Below are 18,784 nucleotides of genomic sequence, written 5' to 3'. Positions count from 1 at the left end.
TGTGCCCAAATGTATCGAACAGTACGCTTTCAATCTGTGCAGTATATTGTATGTCGACTATATCTCAATAAAGCTAGTAAAACAAACAACTCATACACAACAGAAACGAAAAGAAAGCACAAACAAAAATGACACGATTGACAAATGAGGAATGCCATAAAACCCTACTGAAGGATGTCAAGTAAGACCTAAATAAACAAAAACAGACCAGTTCAGAGATGGGAAAGCCTGATATTATAAACATGCTGATTCCCCTCAAATCAACTTATTAACTCAGTGCCACTGCACGGAGAATCAAAACAATGTTTTGTACAATTGGACAAGTTGACCTGAAGTTCTTTTAGAAAAGATAATGTGATAATAATTGAACATTTATTAAAAAGAGAAAAAGGAAAGAATTATATCAGACATGCTATAAAAACATGCTAACTGGAAGAAGCCCAACTAAAAGGGTCTCAATACATGACTCGATTTCTATGAAATATCCAGAGTAGGAAGCTCTCTGCACAGTGCAGACTGGGGTGGCCATGGGCCAGGGCAGCTTCTTGACGGGTAGAGGGTTTCCTAGTGGTGAGAAAGAAATGTGCTGAGACTGGATAGAAACAGCGATTGCATAACCCTGAATGGATTCAATGCCACCAAACTGTGCGCTTTATAATGATTAATTTTATGTTATGGGCAATTTCACCTCAATTTTTAGAAAATCAAGGAATTGCTAACTTTGAAAAAAAACACCCTATAAACTTTCAATAATTGAAACTATGCTACTATAGAACAGGTTCAAGAGATGAATGCAGCAGAGTACGCCCGAGAAATAGCCTGGAAAATGCCCCTCTTGGCGCCCAAGCACATGCCACACTGCAAAAAGATTTCTCACTGTGGTCACCAGTGAGAAATCAAACAGTATTCAAACAGTAGAAGCCTGCAGGCCTGAGGTCATAAGCAAGATGCCGTGACATCATCTTAACACAGGATTTGGGTCAAGCACAAAAGCTGGGGTTGAACGTCACGGGCGTGCTTTGCTATTGGTATGATCTGACTGGACCTGAGCGAGGGCAGGGCCCATGCCAGGCCTGCTGCAGTGCAGCAGATATGGCTCCATGGCTGCTGTGGGGCCCACCCCTGACCTGCAGGGCACAGCTGCAGACCCCCAGGGCCAGCCCACCCCCACGCAGACCTGGCTTGGGGTGGAGAGGTCTCTGAAGGAGGCAGCAGTAAAGCTACTTCCCTATGGCTCCAGCGCAGGTTCTCAGCCTAAGGGCCTCACCGGCACACAGAAGAAGCTGCTCTGGACTTCACCTCTGGGACAGAAATGAGCTTTGGGTGGAATGAAAGCACCATCTTGAGCATGGAGGAGCCTTGGACAGGATAATGGCAGCCCACGGGGAGAGGAGGCGCTCAGAGAGGGTTCACCTGGGGTGGGGGAGTTAGACTCCACCTGAGGCTCAGCTCCAAAACAGAGCTGGGTGGTGAAAAGCACATCCAAACAAAACAAGATGAGCCGGGCACGGGCACATGCCTGTGATCCCAGAGCTTGGGAGGCTAAGGCGGGAGCCTCAAGAGTTCAAGGCAGCCTAAACAACTCGGTGAGACCCCATCTCTAAATAAAATACAAAACAGGGTTGGGGATGTGGCTCAGTGGTTGAGTACCCCTGGGTTCAATCCCTGGTACCCCCCACCCTGCAAAAAAATAAGATGTGAGCCACAAATACACAATATTATCCTAGGACAGTCAGAGTATCTCTTAGTTTTCTTTAGTTTTTTTAAAGGCTTTGTGTTAAAATAATTTCAGATTTAGATATGTTACCAAAATAATGTGAAAAATTCCCTAAAATCCAAACACTTTACTCCATTTACTCTCCCCCTCTTTGCCAGGTGTCACATGGGCACGTGTGATACATACACAGCTTTTCCGTGTGTTAATTCATGTGCTATGTCCTTCTCAGGGTACCATGTCAGGAGGACATGATGGCTGTTCTCATTGTGGTAATGCTAAATCGGATACTCATTTAGAAGGATCGGTGTGGTTTCTGCACTTTTATTCCTTTGGAATTAATAAGTATTTTGTAGGCGGTACTTTGAGGCTCTTTAAATACATTGTTTTTCATAAAAACTTTGAATCCTAGTTTTAGCATCTAGACAAATCTTTTAAAGCATCGAGCATCAAGATAAAAAAAAGGGGGGGTAGGGAAGAAAGGCTGATGGATGGGAATACACAACAGCTACACAACTTTCCTAAGACGAACAAACTTACCAAGAAAGACTGATACTATGAACAAATCCAAAAACAAAAGTAGTCTGAGAGAAAAATATCTGTCATCTATATAACAGGCAAAGGATCAATATGTAGAATACATGAAGGAATCCTTTTCAATAAGGAAAAGCCAACCAAATGAGTCAACTATAACCAAAAATTGGTAATGAAAACACAAAAGGCCAATAAACATGAGAAGATCCTCATGTGCATTACTAATGAACCACATGGTCACACAACCAGCTACTTGAAAAATCATAAAGACTGTTATTGCAGAGGGACGAAAGGCAGAGGGTAAACAGGTCTTCCCGAGCACTGCTTCCTGGGGGTGCCACGGGGCCGTGCTCCTGAGAAGGTCTGAACGTGCACAGCCTGGGCTCCACCGGCAGCCCTGAGAGGCGAGGACGGGCGCTCACCACAGCACAGCTGTTCATAGCCAAAGGGGCGCCGCAGTGGTTAACCACACCATTCTCCACGTGGGAAAACAGCCATCACGAAGAGCGAGGCCGAGCTGTAGGTCACGACAGGCAAAGACTCCCTACATGTGACACCCAGGGAAAAGCAAAGTCAAGGGACATGACTTCGGATACATGTCACGTCAATCAGCATGGTGCCTGTTGCTGCTCTAAGTACTTAAAGAATATCAGCTCATCCAATCCTCACCCCAACTCCACCAGGAAAGTTCTTATTAAGCCACTGCAGAGACACTGCAAGGTGAAGCGGCCTGAGCACAGTACAGAGCCGAGTGGCAGAGCCCAGATCTGAACCCAGGTAGGCTGCCAGAGCCTCGGCTTTTGACAACTGAACTACACAGCCCCTCTCCCTGGAAACACTGTTGTCAATCAGTAGGAAAAGGACTGGAAGCGGAGGGACCAAACTGTCAACAGCAGTTACCTCTGGGACAGTGAAGGTGACAGGGACTTTGGGATCACATGGATCTCTTACAATGAGAATGTATTTATATAATACTGTGCCATTAAAACAAAATAGTCCTTTACAAAGACACAAATGAATGAATAGTGAATGAATGGACCGATGGAGATGCCCCGAAGGGGAATACTATATGAACAGGGCACCTGCTGATCTTGCCTACAGGAGACACCACATGGTGATCTCAACCCTCAATGACAGCTCCTCTCCCAAATCCTCAAGGTCGTGCCAACGTGCTCCACCCGTCCCGCAAACAACTTTTAAATACAGCAAATGCAGACCACAAAAAACAAGAAAGGTGGCCCAAAGCACCTGGAGTTTCTTGGACTTTGGGGAGGAACTGGTGAGTGTTTTGTATGCAAATGCTAGCACACTTCTTGTGTGCGGAACAGCAAGGGCTTAGAAATGAACGGATTCTGACAGACCCTGAATTAACATAAAATTAAAGCAAGCCAATACTTCCACTTCTAGGAATAGGAGGTGGATATAAGTTCCCCTTTCCTCTCACTACTTGTAACTAAAAACCCTGGAATTACAAGAAACAGAAGACTCTCAAAGGTGAGAATGGGCAGACTGGCTGGGAACTCAGGACCCAAGGAACAACACAGAAGTGAGCTCCCTGGGCCTCACGTATACCAGACTGGGAGCTATGGAGACCAGCAACCTAGACACAGCAATAGACACTGACGAAAAGATAAAAGCAAAAGGACCCAACAAAGCCTGCTCTCTCCAGCCCAAGGCAGCCGAGCAAACAGAAGACACATGTAATAACCACTCCACTCTGGCCAGCACCAAACAAGACACCAAAGGCCCTGTCCCATCCATGCCTCTAAGGCGCCCAGACTTCCAGGAGGTGTCAGAGGAAGCCCCGAAAAAGAGCAAGAGCGAGGGCTTTCATCCCCCCTGGGCAGTAATGAGCACCCCTCCCCGCCCCAGCTCCACTGGTGATGCTGATACGTCCAAGGCCACCTCCCAGTCCCGTGCAGGCAACAGACGTCCAAGCAGCATCGTGTCGAGCTGCCCTACCAAGGAGGTCAATGCAGAGACCAGGGCAGCTAGAACTCCACCTCCACCCAGCAGTGACAGGGAGCCCTGCCTCCTTGAGTGCCAATGACATCCAGCAAGGAAACTGGACTTCTACCCCTACCTGGCAATAAAGAGGTGGCACTTCCTGCCTTTTCCAACCGCGGCAGTGTCACAAGATGCTAGCAAAGCCAAGGGTGGTAGCTCATGCCTATTGGAGAAGCCGAGGCAGGAGGATTGCAAATTAAAGGTTCACCTGGGGAGCTTAGTGAGACCTTGTCTCAAAATAAAATAAAAAAAGCTAGGCATGTAACTCAGCGGTACAGTGCTTGTCTAGCATGCACAAAGCCCTGGGTTCAATACATAGTATCACAAAAAGAAAAAAAAAGCACCTAAGAGAGAAGATTTAAATAAGATCCAGCCTTATAACTTAATACCCTAAATGTCCAGGTTTCAATAAAAAATTATCCATCATATCAAGAAATGGAAGGATCTCAGAAGGAATAAAACATGGCAATCAGATAGTGAAACCTGGATGACACAGCCATTAACCTTACCTGAAAAAAAAAAATTTAAAGCACATGTCATAAAAAGCATTCACACTTAATAAAAAAAGAGTCTCAGCAAATACATGGTGTATAGCCCATTTTCTGTTGCCAATAATACAATATCATAGATGTGGTAAATTTTAATGAAAGGTTTTCTTTGGCTCATGGTGCTGAAGGTCAAAGGTCGAGAGGCCGCAGCTGGTTATGACCTTCTTGCTGGCCGGGTCTCTAGGTGGTGATGGGCCCTGCACAAGGGGCGGAGCTTGCACGTGCAGTGTCTCTCCTGGCCTCTCCCTCTTCTTCCTGCTGTGACCGGATCAGGCTGGGTCCTAAGGAGCTTATCTAACCCTAACTCTTCCCACAGGCCCCACCTCCAAACACCACAGTCGAATCATTTCTACTCTCTCAACGTCTCATGATGGAAATTAAACAATTAAACTTCAACACATGAAGCCTTGGGGACATACTCAAACCACATCCAAGCAGCACCCAAAATACAAAGAAGAACCAAACTGAAACTTGAGAATGGAAAATACAGGAACTGACACAAGCCCAGTGGATGGGCTCAGCAGAGTGGGGAGAGAAGACGGATCAGTGAGCTGGGGACAGTGGGCACTGCCCACATGAACAGCAGAGAAAACTGACATTTTCAGTTAAAAAAAAAAAACAAAACAAAACATGGTAAGCAAAAATATGAGTAAATAAAGATTTTCCTCCTCTTGTCTTTTCTAAATTAGGATTGATGACGGGAGCAAAAGTTTTAACATTGTGTGATCAATTCTAAATGTATCCATAGCAAATATTTAGGATAATTATATTGCCAATGAGGGAGGGTAAAAGAACATAAAATAAGAATTCTACATTTCATCTAGACTGTTAAAATGACAACAGTGGTAGACTGTCATTAAAAAAAGGCAGAAAGAAAGACAGACACACACACACACACAATGTAAAGTATAGACTCAGCACTAAAAAAATTATGCAAACAGATACACTTAAAAACGCTTGGATCAACCAAAATGGAATTCTAACAAATGTCCAACTAACCCACAAGAAGGCAAGAAAAAGAAAACAGAAAACGAAAACCAGAATGAACAGTGAACAAAAAATAAAATGGTTTGCTTAAGTCCTAACATATCAATAACTACAATAAGTGTACATGGTAAATGGTCTAGATACTCCAATTAAAAGACGAAATATTAGCAAAGAAAATTCAGTAACAAATAAAATGAATTATACACCATGACCAAGTGGGATTGATTCTAGGGATGGAAGACCAGTTCAATACTAAAAAACCAAGGAATATAGTCTACCATGTTAACAGAAAATGGAAAAAAGATCTTGTGATCACATCAATTGATGCATTTAAAATAATGACAAAATTTAATATCTATTCATGATAAAAATTCTCAAAGAAAACAGAAAGGAACTTTCATAACTTGACAAAATGTATCTATGAAAACTCAGTAGGTGATCAGTAGCTACTATTCTAAGCATTGTGTTAGAAGGTCTAACCTTTGTAATAAGACAAGAAGAGGAAATAAAAGGCATACAGATGGGAAAGGAAGAATGTCCAGGTAGAAAATCCCATGGAATCTACAAAAATAACTGGAACTAATAAGTTAGTTCAGTAGATCACAGGATATAAGAAAAACATAAGAAAATTGACTATATTTCTACATAATAGCAATGAATGCTTGGATATCAAATTTAAAGGACACTTCCATTTACAATCACTTAAAATAAAAATATAGTACTTAATTTAAATCTATCAAAACATATAGACAGCTTATTGGCTAAAAACTACAAAATGTTGGTGAAAGAAATCAAAGAAGAACTAAAGAAATATTCATGAATTAGAAGACTCAATATAGTAAAGATATGAATTCTTCTCAAATTAATAAACAGATTTAACATTAAGGCCTATCAAAATCCCAACAAAAGATTTTGTTAATAGACAAGATTATCCTAAAATTTATAGGGGCAGACAACTTGAATAGCTAAAGCAATTTTGAAAGAGAAGAATAAAGCAGAAGGAAAGATTCCACCCAATTTCAGGACTTACTATGTAGCTGCAGTAATCAATACTGTGTGGTACAGGCAGAGGAACAGATATATAGAAGAGAACAAAATACAAAACCACACAATAAGTTCAACTGCTTTTTGACTAAGGGTCAAAACAGAAAGTTGCCTTTCTCACAGATGGTGCTTGAGATTTGATCTTCCAAAGGAGGTTAAAAGGAAACAATAAAAAAAAAATTGTGTAAAAAATGGATTACAGACTTAGATGTTAAATGTAAAACTATGAAAACTATAGAAAAAAAAAAACAGGAGAAAATCTACAGGAATATACAAATGGCAAATAAGGACATAAAAAGACATAATTAGCTGCCAGGAAAACACAAATTAAAACTGACTGAGTTACTGATACATACCTGTCAGAAAAGCAGAAACAAATACACAGACACACACACACACACACACAATGTTAATATCTATATTGACAACAACAAATGCCGGGAAGATATGGAGAACCTGTATACATCATACTTTACAGCCACATGGGCAACTAGTTTATCATTTAAAAAAAAAATAAACATGCAACTATCATATGATGCAGCAAATGCACTCCTGACCAATTTATTCCAGAGGAATAAAAACAAGTTCACACCAAAGCCTAAAAATGTATTTATAGCAACTTTATTAACAATTGCTTCAAACTGGAAACAACCAAGATGTCCTTCAGTGGGTGAATGGTTAAGCTAATTATGGTTCACCTGTACCACGGAACAACTTTATCAATAAAAAGGAACCAAGTATTGATACATGCAATAGATTCTCTAGATGACTCTCCAGAGAATGATGCTGAGGGCTTGGGAAACTGCTAATTCCAAAAGGTTGTGTATTGTATAATTCCATTTACACAAACGTTTCTGAAATGACCAAAGTATAGAAAAAAACAGATCAGTGACGATCAGGGTTGCAGAGGAGGTGCGTAGGAGTACCGTGTGGCTCTAGAGGGGCGATGTGAGGGGTGCTTTGGTGATGGAGCCCTAGGATGGGTTTTTCCCATGACTGTGTGAGACTGACTTCGGGCGCTGCAGGCCCCTGGAGGGCCGTCTCTTCCCAGATCAGCTCCTCCATCCCTAGAAGCACTGAGCGAAGCGACTTGCTATCTCCTATCCTGCTGATGACTTTGGCATGCAAACCACCAATCCTATGTCCAAACTCCCTTCAGCTTCCTGCCATCAGGCTCCTGCAATCCAGAACTTTATCTTCTACCCCGTGTCAACCTGGGGCCAGACACCTGACACTAGGGACCACCCTTGCAGCCTGAGCCCACCCAAATTATCCAATCTAGACAGCCCTAGGTCGGCAGGCTCCTCCTGCTTTGCCTGTCCCAGGCAAACCACCACAGAGGCTCTTGCCCCTGCTCTCCCTGCCTTCCTCTGCCTCCATACCACGCTGGTGCTTCCCCATGTGGCCCTGCATGTCCCCTCTGGGAACCGAGTAATGAACTGACTCCCCTGATCTATTGGCCGCACCACCCCGACATAAAACAAAATCCTGGGCATACTTTAAAAGACAGATATATTCTGTATCTTGACTGCCCAATGTCAATGTCCCGGTTGTGGTATTGTACTAGAGTCTGCAAGATGTCACTACTGGGGGAAATGGGTAAAAGCACAGACAGGATCTCTCCGCATTACTCCTTCAAGGTATATGTAAGTCCACGATTGGCTCAAAATAAAAAGTTGAATTTTTTTTTTAAAACAGATTAAACCAAGCCACTCTTCCTTTCCTTCAATTATGTGAGGCTTTACTGTTAAAAGCCTTTCTAAATAGTGAATAGGACACTTGAGTGACTGGAACCAACTGTAGAGTAAGTGCTTATGGGAACTCAAGCCTTCGGCCCGCCCTGGCGGCAGGGGAGGCAAGCCGAGGGGAGACCCCTCCTCCACAAGCAGGCAGAGGAAGCACGGTTTCTAGGGAACTGTCAAGAGGTCAGGCAGAACGCTGGCTCCTGGGCACCCCTGGATGCCGGGCACTGTGCTGAGAGCATGTGCCCCCACCCAGGAACGGCTCTGTCCCCTGGGACCGGACTCAGTAGGACAAAGGGGACTGTGGAGGGAAACCACAGACAGTTAACAGCAGGCTGCTATTCAGGCCACAGGAAGCAAAGGCCCAGAGGCTGGCCGTGAAAGCTCTTTCTGTGTTTTCAGTAAATCTCCATATAATGTATTTTCTATCAAAACAAAAAGGAGGAACACCTGGTGCCTTTTACCAAAATGAGCTCGAGTTCTGAAAATGAACCACTGGGAGGCGGACTCAAGGTCCTGGCGGCTTCACAGCGAGGCTTCACAAGCTGCTGCCCCTGCTTCTGCCACCTGCTCTGGAGACAGCCACAGTGGAGGGTGACCACCTGGGGCTCTGGCCGGGAGGAACAGGGGTGTCTCCGGTGTCTCCTGCCTGCTCCTGGCCCCGCAGCACGTCAGCCTTCTGGAGACTGCGGGACAGCAGTGGCCAGTGCTCACGCTTCCCACTTGGTCGCTACCATATGCTTCTAACAAGACACGGTGACCATCTTCCCGTGCTCTTCAAGGCCTTTCTTTTAATTCCTTGAGCATCAAACACAAGCACATCTGAACCCGTTTCAATGTTGAGGAGCTGGGTTTCTTTGGTTTCTTTTCCTACTTTGGTCAGAGAAAAACAGCCCTTCTTTGGCAGGTTTAGGGTTTCAAACAGACCCTTCCCTCTGCTCCCTGCATTGGTCCCCACCCAGCCCACTGGCCCAGGGAGGAGCTGATCTGGCCTAGAACCCTGAGGCCCCTGTGGTGGTCTGGATGTAAAGTGTCCCTCGAAGGTCTGGTCCCAGTACAGCAATGTTCAGAAGTGGGCTTCTGGGATCCGGAGGGCTCTGCCCTCCTCCACGGACTAATCCACTGAAGGATTCGATGCTGAGTGGATTATCAGGCCGTGGAGCCGCAGGAGGTGGCCTTGCTGGAGGAAGTGGGTCACTGGGGGCATGCCCGGGACGCCTACTGCTGGTCCTACCGGCTTTCTCACTCTCTCTCTCTCCCTCCTCCCTCTCTCCCTCCCTCCCTCTCTCTCTCTCTCTTCCTCCCTCTCTCTCTCTCTCTTCCTCCCTCTCTCTCTCTCTTCCTCCCTCTCTCTCTCTCTCTTCCTCCCTCTCTCTCTCTCTCCTTCCTGGCTGCCATCAACTGTGCAGCTTTCTTCCACCACAACATTCTGCTTCAAATCAGGCCCAAAGTGATGGGGCCAGCGGACTGTGGGACTGAAACCTCTGAAGCCATGAACCCAAACAAGTCTCTCTCCCTTTTAAGTTGTCTATGGTGGATATTTTGTCACTGCGACGAAAAGCCAACTAACACTGCCCCTCGCATCTCACAGTTCAAGCATTTGAAACTCCAATTATTCAGAAAACTCCTAATACATTTCAGGAGTTATAAATTACGTAGGCCCGACAGTTTCAAGTCATGTTTTATTGCCCAGTTAGTTTAGACACTGTTGGAAGAAAGGCAGAAGGGAGAGGAGGAGGGAGGGAGGGAAAGTGTTGACAACTAGTCCACACGCTGCCGGTGCGATGGTCAGTGCCACCAGAGGCAGTGGAGGGCAGTGGGCGGGGCTCAACTAGAACCATCGGGTCCTGACATTCCTCACGGAAAGAGCTGCGTCGACAGGCACAGGTAGTCTAGGTAAGGACAGCAAAGGAGTTCACGCTGAGGGATGTGGGCGACCTCACCTCTGCCAGAGGAGAGCGGGCCCAGGTTCGGGCTCTCCGTGACGTACGTGATTTGCAGGGGGCAGGGGCCTAAGCCGTTGAGCCATTGCTAGATTCTGACGATTTGGAAAATGTTGACAAAACTCCTTGGAAACCAAGTCCCATGGCGACCACCCATACATGAAGGTCAGAGGCTCCTCTCTGGACCAACAGTCTAGCTGTCTAGCTACCAATCACTGTGGGCATGCTGCATGGGATCCTCAGGTGGGCGAATTTTGATTTATAATAAGTCTGATATCTTACCAGTATCCACTGAAGGTTCTGTTGATCTTAAACCGAAGACACAGCTCAACCAACTTGTTTTCGGAGGTCTCCATTTACTAAGGGTCCCTCCCCACAGGCCTGCGTTCATTTATCTCAAGAGGCAGATCCGAGGATGGCTTCCCAGCCCTCAGCAGCGGGTGGAGCAAAGGCTACCAAATATGACCTCCTGGACTCCTGGTCCTGCTTCCGCGGCCCCCTCACAACCCTGCTCAACACCCTTTACGCCACAGAAGGCCGTGAAGCCACGCCATCTCCAGCATTCAGAGCCGGTGTACCCGGCTTCCCTCAGACCTGCTTCGCTGCATTCCCACTGTGGGTGCAGGGCGAGGCCCCGGGCTCTCTGCACTAACAGCCTCCAAACTCACCCACGTGCCTCAATTCTATCTCCTCTGTTTTCCCTCCTGTACTTCCTGTGAACTTCTGAAAACACGAATTTGACTAAGAACCTCTTTTCCACTGACCCTCCCTCCAGAATACTAACCAAACTCTACAGTACGGCTCAGAACTCTCGGCTGTAATCTGGCCTCATCTGTCTGTCTTCATCTCTGACCTTTCACCTCACGGAGTCCAACTTCCCAGAATACTGGACTGTACAGCAGTCAGTGGCCCATAAAAACCGTGAAACCAAGTACAGGAACGAAAGAGCAGTGCTAACGGAGAGTCTTCCAAAGAGCTGTGCGAATGGGTCTCAAAGGATGAGTCACGGTTTTACCAAAAAAGTGAGGGAAGTGTGTTAAAGCAGCCTCGCAGGCATGATGGTACAGGGCCATCTCCTCACCCAGTGTTGTGACGTTGGTCCAGGCTTTGCCCACTCATTCAGAAAGGCAAATGGATGTACGTAAGAGGTAGGACATATGTCACTGGAAATAATGCCCCACAGTGATCCTCACTGAGGTCCAGCGCGACGGCCCTTAGACACTGGCAGCCCAGTGCAGCCTGGAATTCAAAGTCTAACCCTGGTGATGGGCTGTAGCACGCAGTGCCTCTCACTGCATTATGATCCTTCCAAAACCTTCCACCCCGGAAGATGAAGTGGCATGCCCTGCCTTTGGCCCATGCCAGGCACCAGCAACAGAGAGCCATGACACCAGGCACTGCGGCGTCCCAGGACCACAAGACCCACCCCGACCCCTGAAAGCACAGAACATCAGCCCCAGTCATTCCCAGATCTGAGAGGGTGGCTGCAGGACACAAAGAGGAGGCTATTTCAGAAAAGACCACAGAAATAGGGACAGTAATAGCAAATAGTTCCCAGTCTCCTAACCTAAGAAGCTGCTCTTGACTCAGAGAGAAGCCAAGTCATTAAATTAGATTTTTATAAATGCACCTTTGGCACCCAAACTGACTTTAAAGCAGCTGTGCAACTCAGGGCCAGCAGTCATCTGGTGCCTGACCCTGCGGGACTGCAGGGTCACTGTGCTCAGCGTACCTGTGCAGAGGGGTTAACCCTGAAGCCCACGCGACAGACAAGGAGGGGTCTTGCCACCACCTGCAGCAGGGCTTCCGCATCCTCTGGACCTCCTCAGCACTCAGCCTTCCTGCAGCACGGCCGCCATAATACTCTCGACTTCATACGAAGCTCCAGAGGAGAAGACTGGGGAGGTGCCCTTCTCACCCAGCCCTCCCCTCCATTCCCCCTGAACTTGGGGCCAGACCTCGGGGGAACAAGATGCTTATATGAAACGGGACCAGAACAAAGAGACAACTCCCACCCTCTCCCTGAAAGGGTTCTTAGAGGGAGCCCGCAGACGTCTCCACTCTTGGCCGTGCAGAGGCTGGGTAATTACCAGGCGATCTAGCTCGAGCCCCTTGCCCTGCTCACCTTCCACTAAAATGCATGGTACAGCATGATCATGAAATGTGCTTATTAATTTTACTCATTTGACACTGCGCTCTTCTGCCCTGAGCTAGATGTTAGGAGAAAATGATAGGGATGGATCGTGCTCCTGTCAGGCTCCCCGAGACTTTCAGAAAACCAAACCATCAAAGGCCATCTGCCACCCACTAGCCAAGCACTCGAGATGACCCCGAAGGTGCAAACGGAGTGTTAGAGATGCAGATCCACCAAGGAGCAGCAGCCCAACGGCTCTCCAGGCCCAGGGCTCCAGCTCCCGCGAGGCCTCCCAGGACAGGGACCCTGGAGCCCGGAGCCTGTCCTCCCACACTGCGGGCGCTCAGCCTGTCTTGATTCACGACCTAACTCATCCAAAGACACTTTCGCTTCTCAAATCAGGAACATTTTTATTAGCTTTCCCAAGAGTTTTATGGCACAAAGCCATACCTAATGATTCTGTTTTATGGAAAGTTATACATTCCAAGAGGGCTTTGAAGACAGGCAGCAGGTAAGACTCAAATCTTTGTCAAAAGATGATCCCCTCCTCCTTTCACTTTTAAAATGTTTAAAAGCTTTCGCACAGTTGGGAGAGTGATGTGGAACATTTTAACAGGCCCCTCTTCCTGCACTCTGCACGCAGACCCACACTGACCAAGCCAGCACGGGCTGCTTGACCCCAGCAGTTCTCAGTTGGGGCTGATTTTGCCCACCCTCCCCTCCTCCTGGGATCGTCTAGAAATCATTTCCACTGGGGGAGGAGGGGCATTGCTAATGGCGTCAATTGGGTGGAGGCCAGGGATATTCAGGCTCTTGTGAGGCACAGGAAAGCCCCACAGCACAGAGCGGCCGGACTGTCTGGCCTGAAACCTCAACCTTGCTGGGCTGAGAATCCCTGCCTCGGGGCTTCTTCAGGACAGACAACCAGGGTCCTACCTCGCAACGCCAGACGTGAACCTAATCGCTGTGAGGCTTTCTATGCTGGCTAAGGAGACCTGTACTCCTATTCTTATGTATTCTTGACACACATTTTCAGTGAACAAGAATAAAATGAAAGTAAAAAGACCACCTTATGATATTCACCATTAACCCCCCTTGTGTCTCCCTGCACTTTTTAAGCTCCACCCACATTGGAATCTGTCTACTGAACTAACAGAAGGGCCAGTCCCAACCTGCACACAGCTCAGAGGCCTGGGACAAATCAAGTGCTCCCCCAAGCGTGGTGCTCGGCGGAGGTCTGGTCCTGATTAGTCACCCTGTCCAGAGACTGGGGCTCTGTCACCTCACTTCTTGGGGCTTGAGTTTTAATTGACAAAGCGGAGATAAAACTGTGTGTCCTCCCAGACTTTCAGGGACTCGAGAACTGAAAGAGTTCTCGGGTAGGGAATTTCTGTGAACTGCAAAGAAGTACACAGTGTTTGACGACACGTCTGTAGCATTTGTACATGAAATATGACAACTAGAAAATCAATGAGCCCAACCCCTTAATTTTACAGAAGGTAAAAATAACCATCACTGAGGTCAAACAACTCAGCCATGGCCAAAGTCAGGATATAGCCCTGGTGGGCTCAGGTCTTCTGACTCCCAACCAGGACATTCCCAAAGCCCTCCCATTGGCAATGGTCTCCCCCTCTGATTAAGTTCCTAGAGGGAAGAAGCACATCTTACACACAGGGTCAGAAGATCTTGGACACAGGAGGTAAATATTTGCTGAATCAGTGAGCAAAGAGTACAAACTAGCGTCTTGACTCACTACATCATAGCCTGCTGGGGCTCGGTTCCGGGAAGCCACCACCCCGACTCCCGTGATGGGGTCCATGGACGTCTCTGGCAAGGCTTCCGAAAGGTCTTTGACTTCAGGCATGGTGGATTGGTCCTGGTTCAGAAAAGGAAAAAGAAAGCACAGAATTCAAACTTAGTGTTTAAAGCAAACAATACAAAGTCTCAGCAAACAGAACCAGAATGTGTGGCAACTGTCCCGAGCCATGCACCACACACCTGAGCTGGCTGACCCTTTGCTCAGACCAAGAATTCAGATCACCTCTGGCCTCTGCTCTTCTCAAGTGAGGTTTGAAAACTGAGGTCCCTGCCTGCTCTCAGGAGGCAATTTCAACTTGAACCTAAAAGCGCATCATCCGTAAGTCCACCATCCAGCTGCCTGATTGCGGAGCAGACACCAACAGCTCCGCCGAGGATGGCCCAGGCGCAACTACGTCTAACGACAGCTTCTGTTTCTCTCCCTTGTGCTCAGTCCTTCTGGAGGTGCCGGCTTCCAAGCGTACTGCCTCTACCATGCCGAGGCTGAGCTCTGCAAACACGCAAGGAGCTTTGCAAACACAGAGAAGAAGTGTTCTGGGTATGGGGCAAAGGCAGAGTGTTGAGTTCAGGCTCCATCACTTTCTAGCTGGTGACCTAGGGCAAGAAACCAAACCTCCTGGAGTCTCAATTTACTATAAACAAAGTCATGATACTGACACTCTCAGAATTGGTGCAAGAACTAAGAGCATTGAAGTAAAAGAAGGCCCTGGAGAGGTCCCTGGCCCAGAGTGGGCACTTAGCAAAAAAGCAGATGAGACTGGCAGTACTGGGGCACACAGACACAGTGGCCAGAAACAAAGGAGGCACCATCCCCTAGAGGACTGGCAGATCCTTTTGTTTTGTTTAACCCCAGGTCACATGGGTACTTACTCAAAGCTAAACACTGACAATGACCCTAATTCTTGCTGGTGAAAGCGGGGAAATGGAATTACTCTGCTGCTGCAGGCTGCCTCTTGACAGGGCCAGAGGAGACAGGTGTAGCGTGGAGAGCTCTCACCCAGGCAGCACAAGTGGCCTAGCTGTGCACCAGAAAGCAAATAAAGAAGGCAACACCTTTTGTAAATGAACTTAATAAGCACTTTTAAAGAAGAAGCAGTGAAAAGAGCAAGTTAAATTCCACCTCCTTCTGTAGCAATTAAACTCCACTGACTATAGGTCTGCCAGATCTCTCAAGGCCAGTTACTGCTTCGAAAGAAAACCAAACACCCTGCCTAAGTAGGCAGGTAGGAGGAGCATTCTTACCTAGCCTAGAATCAGAAAAGGCAGGGCTGAGGAATGAGATTCAATGGTGAAGCGCTTGTCTAGCATGCAGGGGGCCCTGGGTTCCATTCCCAGTACAGCAGCAGGGAAAAGAAAACCAGAAAGAACAGGTTGCAGCCTCCTAAATAGGCACAATCAAAATGCTACATGCAAGTCACCCATGCGACCGGAGGAACCCACAAAAGGCTACTTGCCAATGCAATGATAAACTCAGACAAGGCTAGGGCAGGAGTAGAGACCACACCTCATCATTTCCTATTTTCAAATTTTATTTACCAGGAAGGTTTATCTGTGTAATGCACGAGGGTTAGTGCTTCCTGTGTTTATTGAGTGGCTACGCATGCATGCCCGATATAGATTTTGAGTTAAATATCTGTACCTGCCTGATCCTAAGCAAGCACTAATCAAAAAGTCTGTCCCTAATCAAAAATCCTGTCTTACTGGGAACATGAAAACAACATTGCTGCAGTGTGCAAAATATCGGTACCTGCTGTCGGTTACCAAAAGTGCTGTGCAATTAACAACTCATTAACAGAATGGACGAATTCTGCCAGTGCTAAATATCACACTGTGAATTTAATAAAGAACATGTGAGGTGAGTTTTTTTGTTTTTTGTTTTTTTTTAAGATAGTACTGCCTCTACTATCAGAGTGAGGGAAGGTGAAGGAAAAGGGGGGGGAAAGAAAGAAAAATGGGGCAGGAGGGCCGGAGAAGATAAGCATAAATAAGAAGCATCGCACGTGCCGGCAGACCGAGTCCGCCTGCTCCGCCACTGATGTCAATCTGCGCTCTGACGCCCACCAACTGCAGGAGGGCGATGCTCCCAGAATGCACCGAGGCGGCCCAGCAGCGGCTTCCAAGATGGCTGCAGGCGGCCTCCAGCTGGGGCAGACAAAGGAGCCTGGGCGTCCGCGCAGAGCTGGCCAGGGCTGGCCAGCCCGCAGGGCCGCAGAGCACAGCGCGGCTCCGCTGACGCCCCCGCCCTCCACCCTTCCCCCCAGTTGCGGTGCCCTGGGGATCAAGGCAGCCTTTGTGCAACAGAGACAAATGGCCGCTCTGGGTGCGGGGCTGCGGCCCACTCCGAGGTGGAGGCAGCCCACCACAGCCAAGGAGGCTTTTAATGAGAAACGCCCAAGATATCATGGCAGAGGCCATCGCTCAAAGCAGCTTGCCCTGAATTACATATTTTCTGACTGCAAATTACTTTTAACAGCGTCTCCACCGTCACTTCAATTGACCTTCCTAACAAAAGGCCATTTATTAACTAGCACTCCATGCTGCCCAAGCTGCTGAGCCTCCAGCCAGAAGGGACTGCTCGGTGCATCCTCAGGCGCCCAGGGTCACAGGCTAGGGTGCAGGCAGGGGGAAGAAGAGGGTGGATGTGAGATTGCACTTGGACTCTGAGTCGGGGGAGGGCAAGGGAGCCCGGTGTTTAAGACCAACATTAACCTGCCTGGCAGGAGGTGGCCCAGGAGAAAACACAAATCCCCAGGCCTACTTGCACCAGCTCCTCATCCAGTGCCATCCTGCCTCCAAATCCTGACCACCAAACACACAAACACACCTCTGCTGGGTTTGTACAGCACTTTGCAAATCTCAAAAAGCTTTCTCAGTCTCCTTTTCAGCTGATGCTCATGTCGTACCTGGGAGGTGGCCAAGCCATGTTATCTCCCTATTTTACAGAGAGGAAACATCCTGAATTCTCAGATACTGCTTGCAGCTGGCGGCAGCAGAGACATCGCCTCCCTGGTCTGGTCTGCTTTCCTTTGCACTATGCACAGAGACCAGCGTCCCTCCCAATTGGAAAAGCAGTTTCAACACTAATTATATTTTAAAATGCCAAAGCTCTTCTTTCTCTGGCCACAGCTCAATAAGTCAAGCAGGGGGGAGAAAAGTACAGAAGGATAAAAGTAACATGGGATTAATTTTCCTCACACCTCAGTTTCAAGATTCAACATTCCCCTCATAAATAATTTACAACAATAAAAATGAGCTAAGGCCATGTTTGTGTAGGATGGAGGTAAATTCAGGCCTAATGAGGGAGATCCAAGCACAGCACAGGAGGGAACAGGTTGATGAACGGCCCGGTGCATGCAGGATCGACAGCACACAGGGGCTCCATTACCAGCCACAAGCTGCAGGGCCAACCAGGAGGAGCGGAGCCCACTGGGAAACCTATGCCATCCAGCTGTGGCTGCAAGGAGGGTCTCTACAGGGAAAGCAAAAGTGGACCCAGTGTTTGGGACAGGAAGACAGCAGAACTTTAGCATTGAGCAAATCTGAAACCAAGTCAGTTCTCAACAAAGGCCAAGGAAGGAAGGAAGGTGTAGGGTACTGGAGGATCATGTCTGCTCCTGGTCACAGTGATGCTGACCTTGAGCTGTCCTCCTAATTAGCTTAGGAGTCCTCTAGTCTCAACCCCCATCCCACTTCTGCCTTGGGTAAGCGTATGGCCTCTGCTAGGTCACTTCCAGGCTGGGGGCTGCAAACCCTGGCTCCAGGTAGCTGTTCTGTGTCTGGTCAAGAAGTTCTTCCCCAAGGCGTGCTAGCGTGTGTGTGTTCCTGATCGCATGCACACATGCACAGGCATGTGCATGCACAGACACTTATGCATGGACTGGGCAAGATGAGGAGGGTTCACCTGAGATTCTGAGCCCTGGTGCACTTGCCCAGCGCGCCATGCTCCACGCATGCTGCACAGCGGCCGGGAAGAGCCTGCCGCCCGCTCCTGCCCGCACTGCAGCACCTCGCCAATGCTGTCATCCCAGGTTCACAGAGAAATGAACTTTAACTATGAAGCCCCTTCACACAGCCGGCACACTGCTCCCTTGTAGCTGATCAAAGAATTACCACAACAGTGCACTTAATCCCTAAAAGTCAGCAGCGCGGGCTTAACTGATGCTGAACATTGTTTCGGAATCAAAGGCGTGCCTCCCGGCCCCAGTCTGGGAGAAAACTAAGCTACTGTATCACAGCTGAAAACTCAGGGGAACTTTGATATCATCTCTGTTTAATTTCCATGGCCCTAGTGAGCTGGGGTTTATCTCATTTTA

At 47.8% G+C, this 18,784-nt stretch overlaps 1 protein-coding gene across 4 annotated transcripts in view; it reads right to left on the bottom strand.

The window, feature by feature from the left end:
• Nucleotides 1-18,784, bottom strand: part of MVB12B (multivesicular body subunit 12B) — a 184,233-nt gene that overhangs the window by 156,098 nt on the left and 9,351 nt on the right. For 3 of the 4 annotated variants that reach the window (XM_079112963.1, XM_079112966.1, XM_079112965.1), the window contains exon 2: nt 14,407-14,529. In XM_079112963.1, the coding sequence (XP_078969089.1) occupies nt 14,407-14,529 (123 nt within the window). Of the gene's footprint in view, nt 1-14,406; nt 14,530-14,651; nt 15,637-18,784 lie in introns of those variants that run through there. The other variant, XM_079112964.1, reaches the window with a different exon arrangement.

The sequence above is a fragment of the Sciurus vulgaris genome (genome assembly GCF_902686455.1).
Source record: "Sciurus vulgaris genome assembly, chromosome: 15".
NCBI classification, from domain to species: Eukaryota; Metazoa; Chordata; class Mammalia; order Rodentia; family Sciuridae; genus Sciurus; species Sciurus vulgaris.
This window is presented reverse-complemented; position numbering and strand designations above follow the sequence as displayed.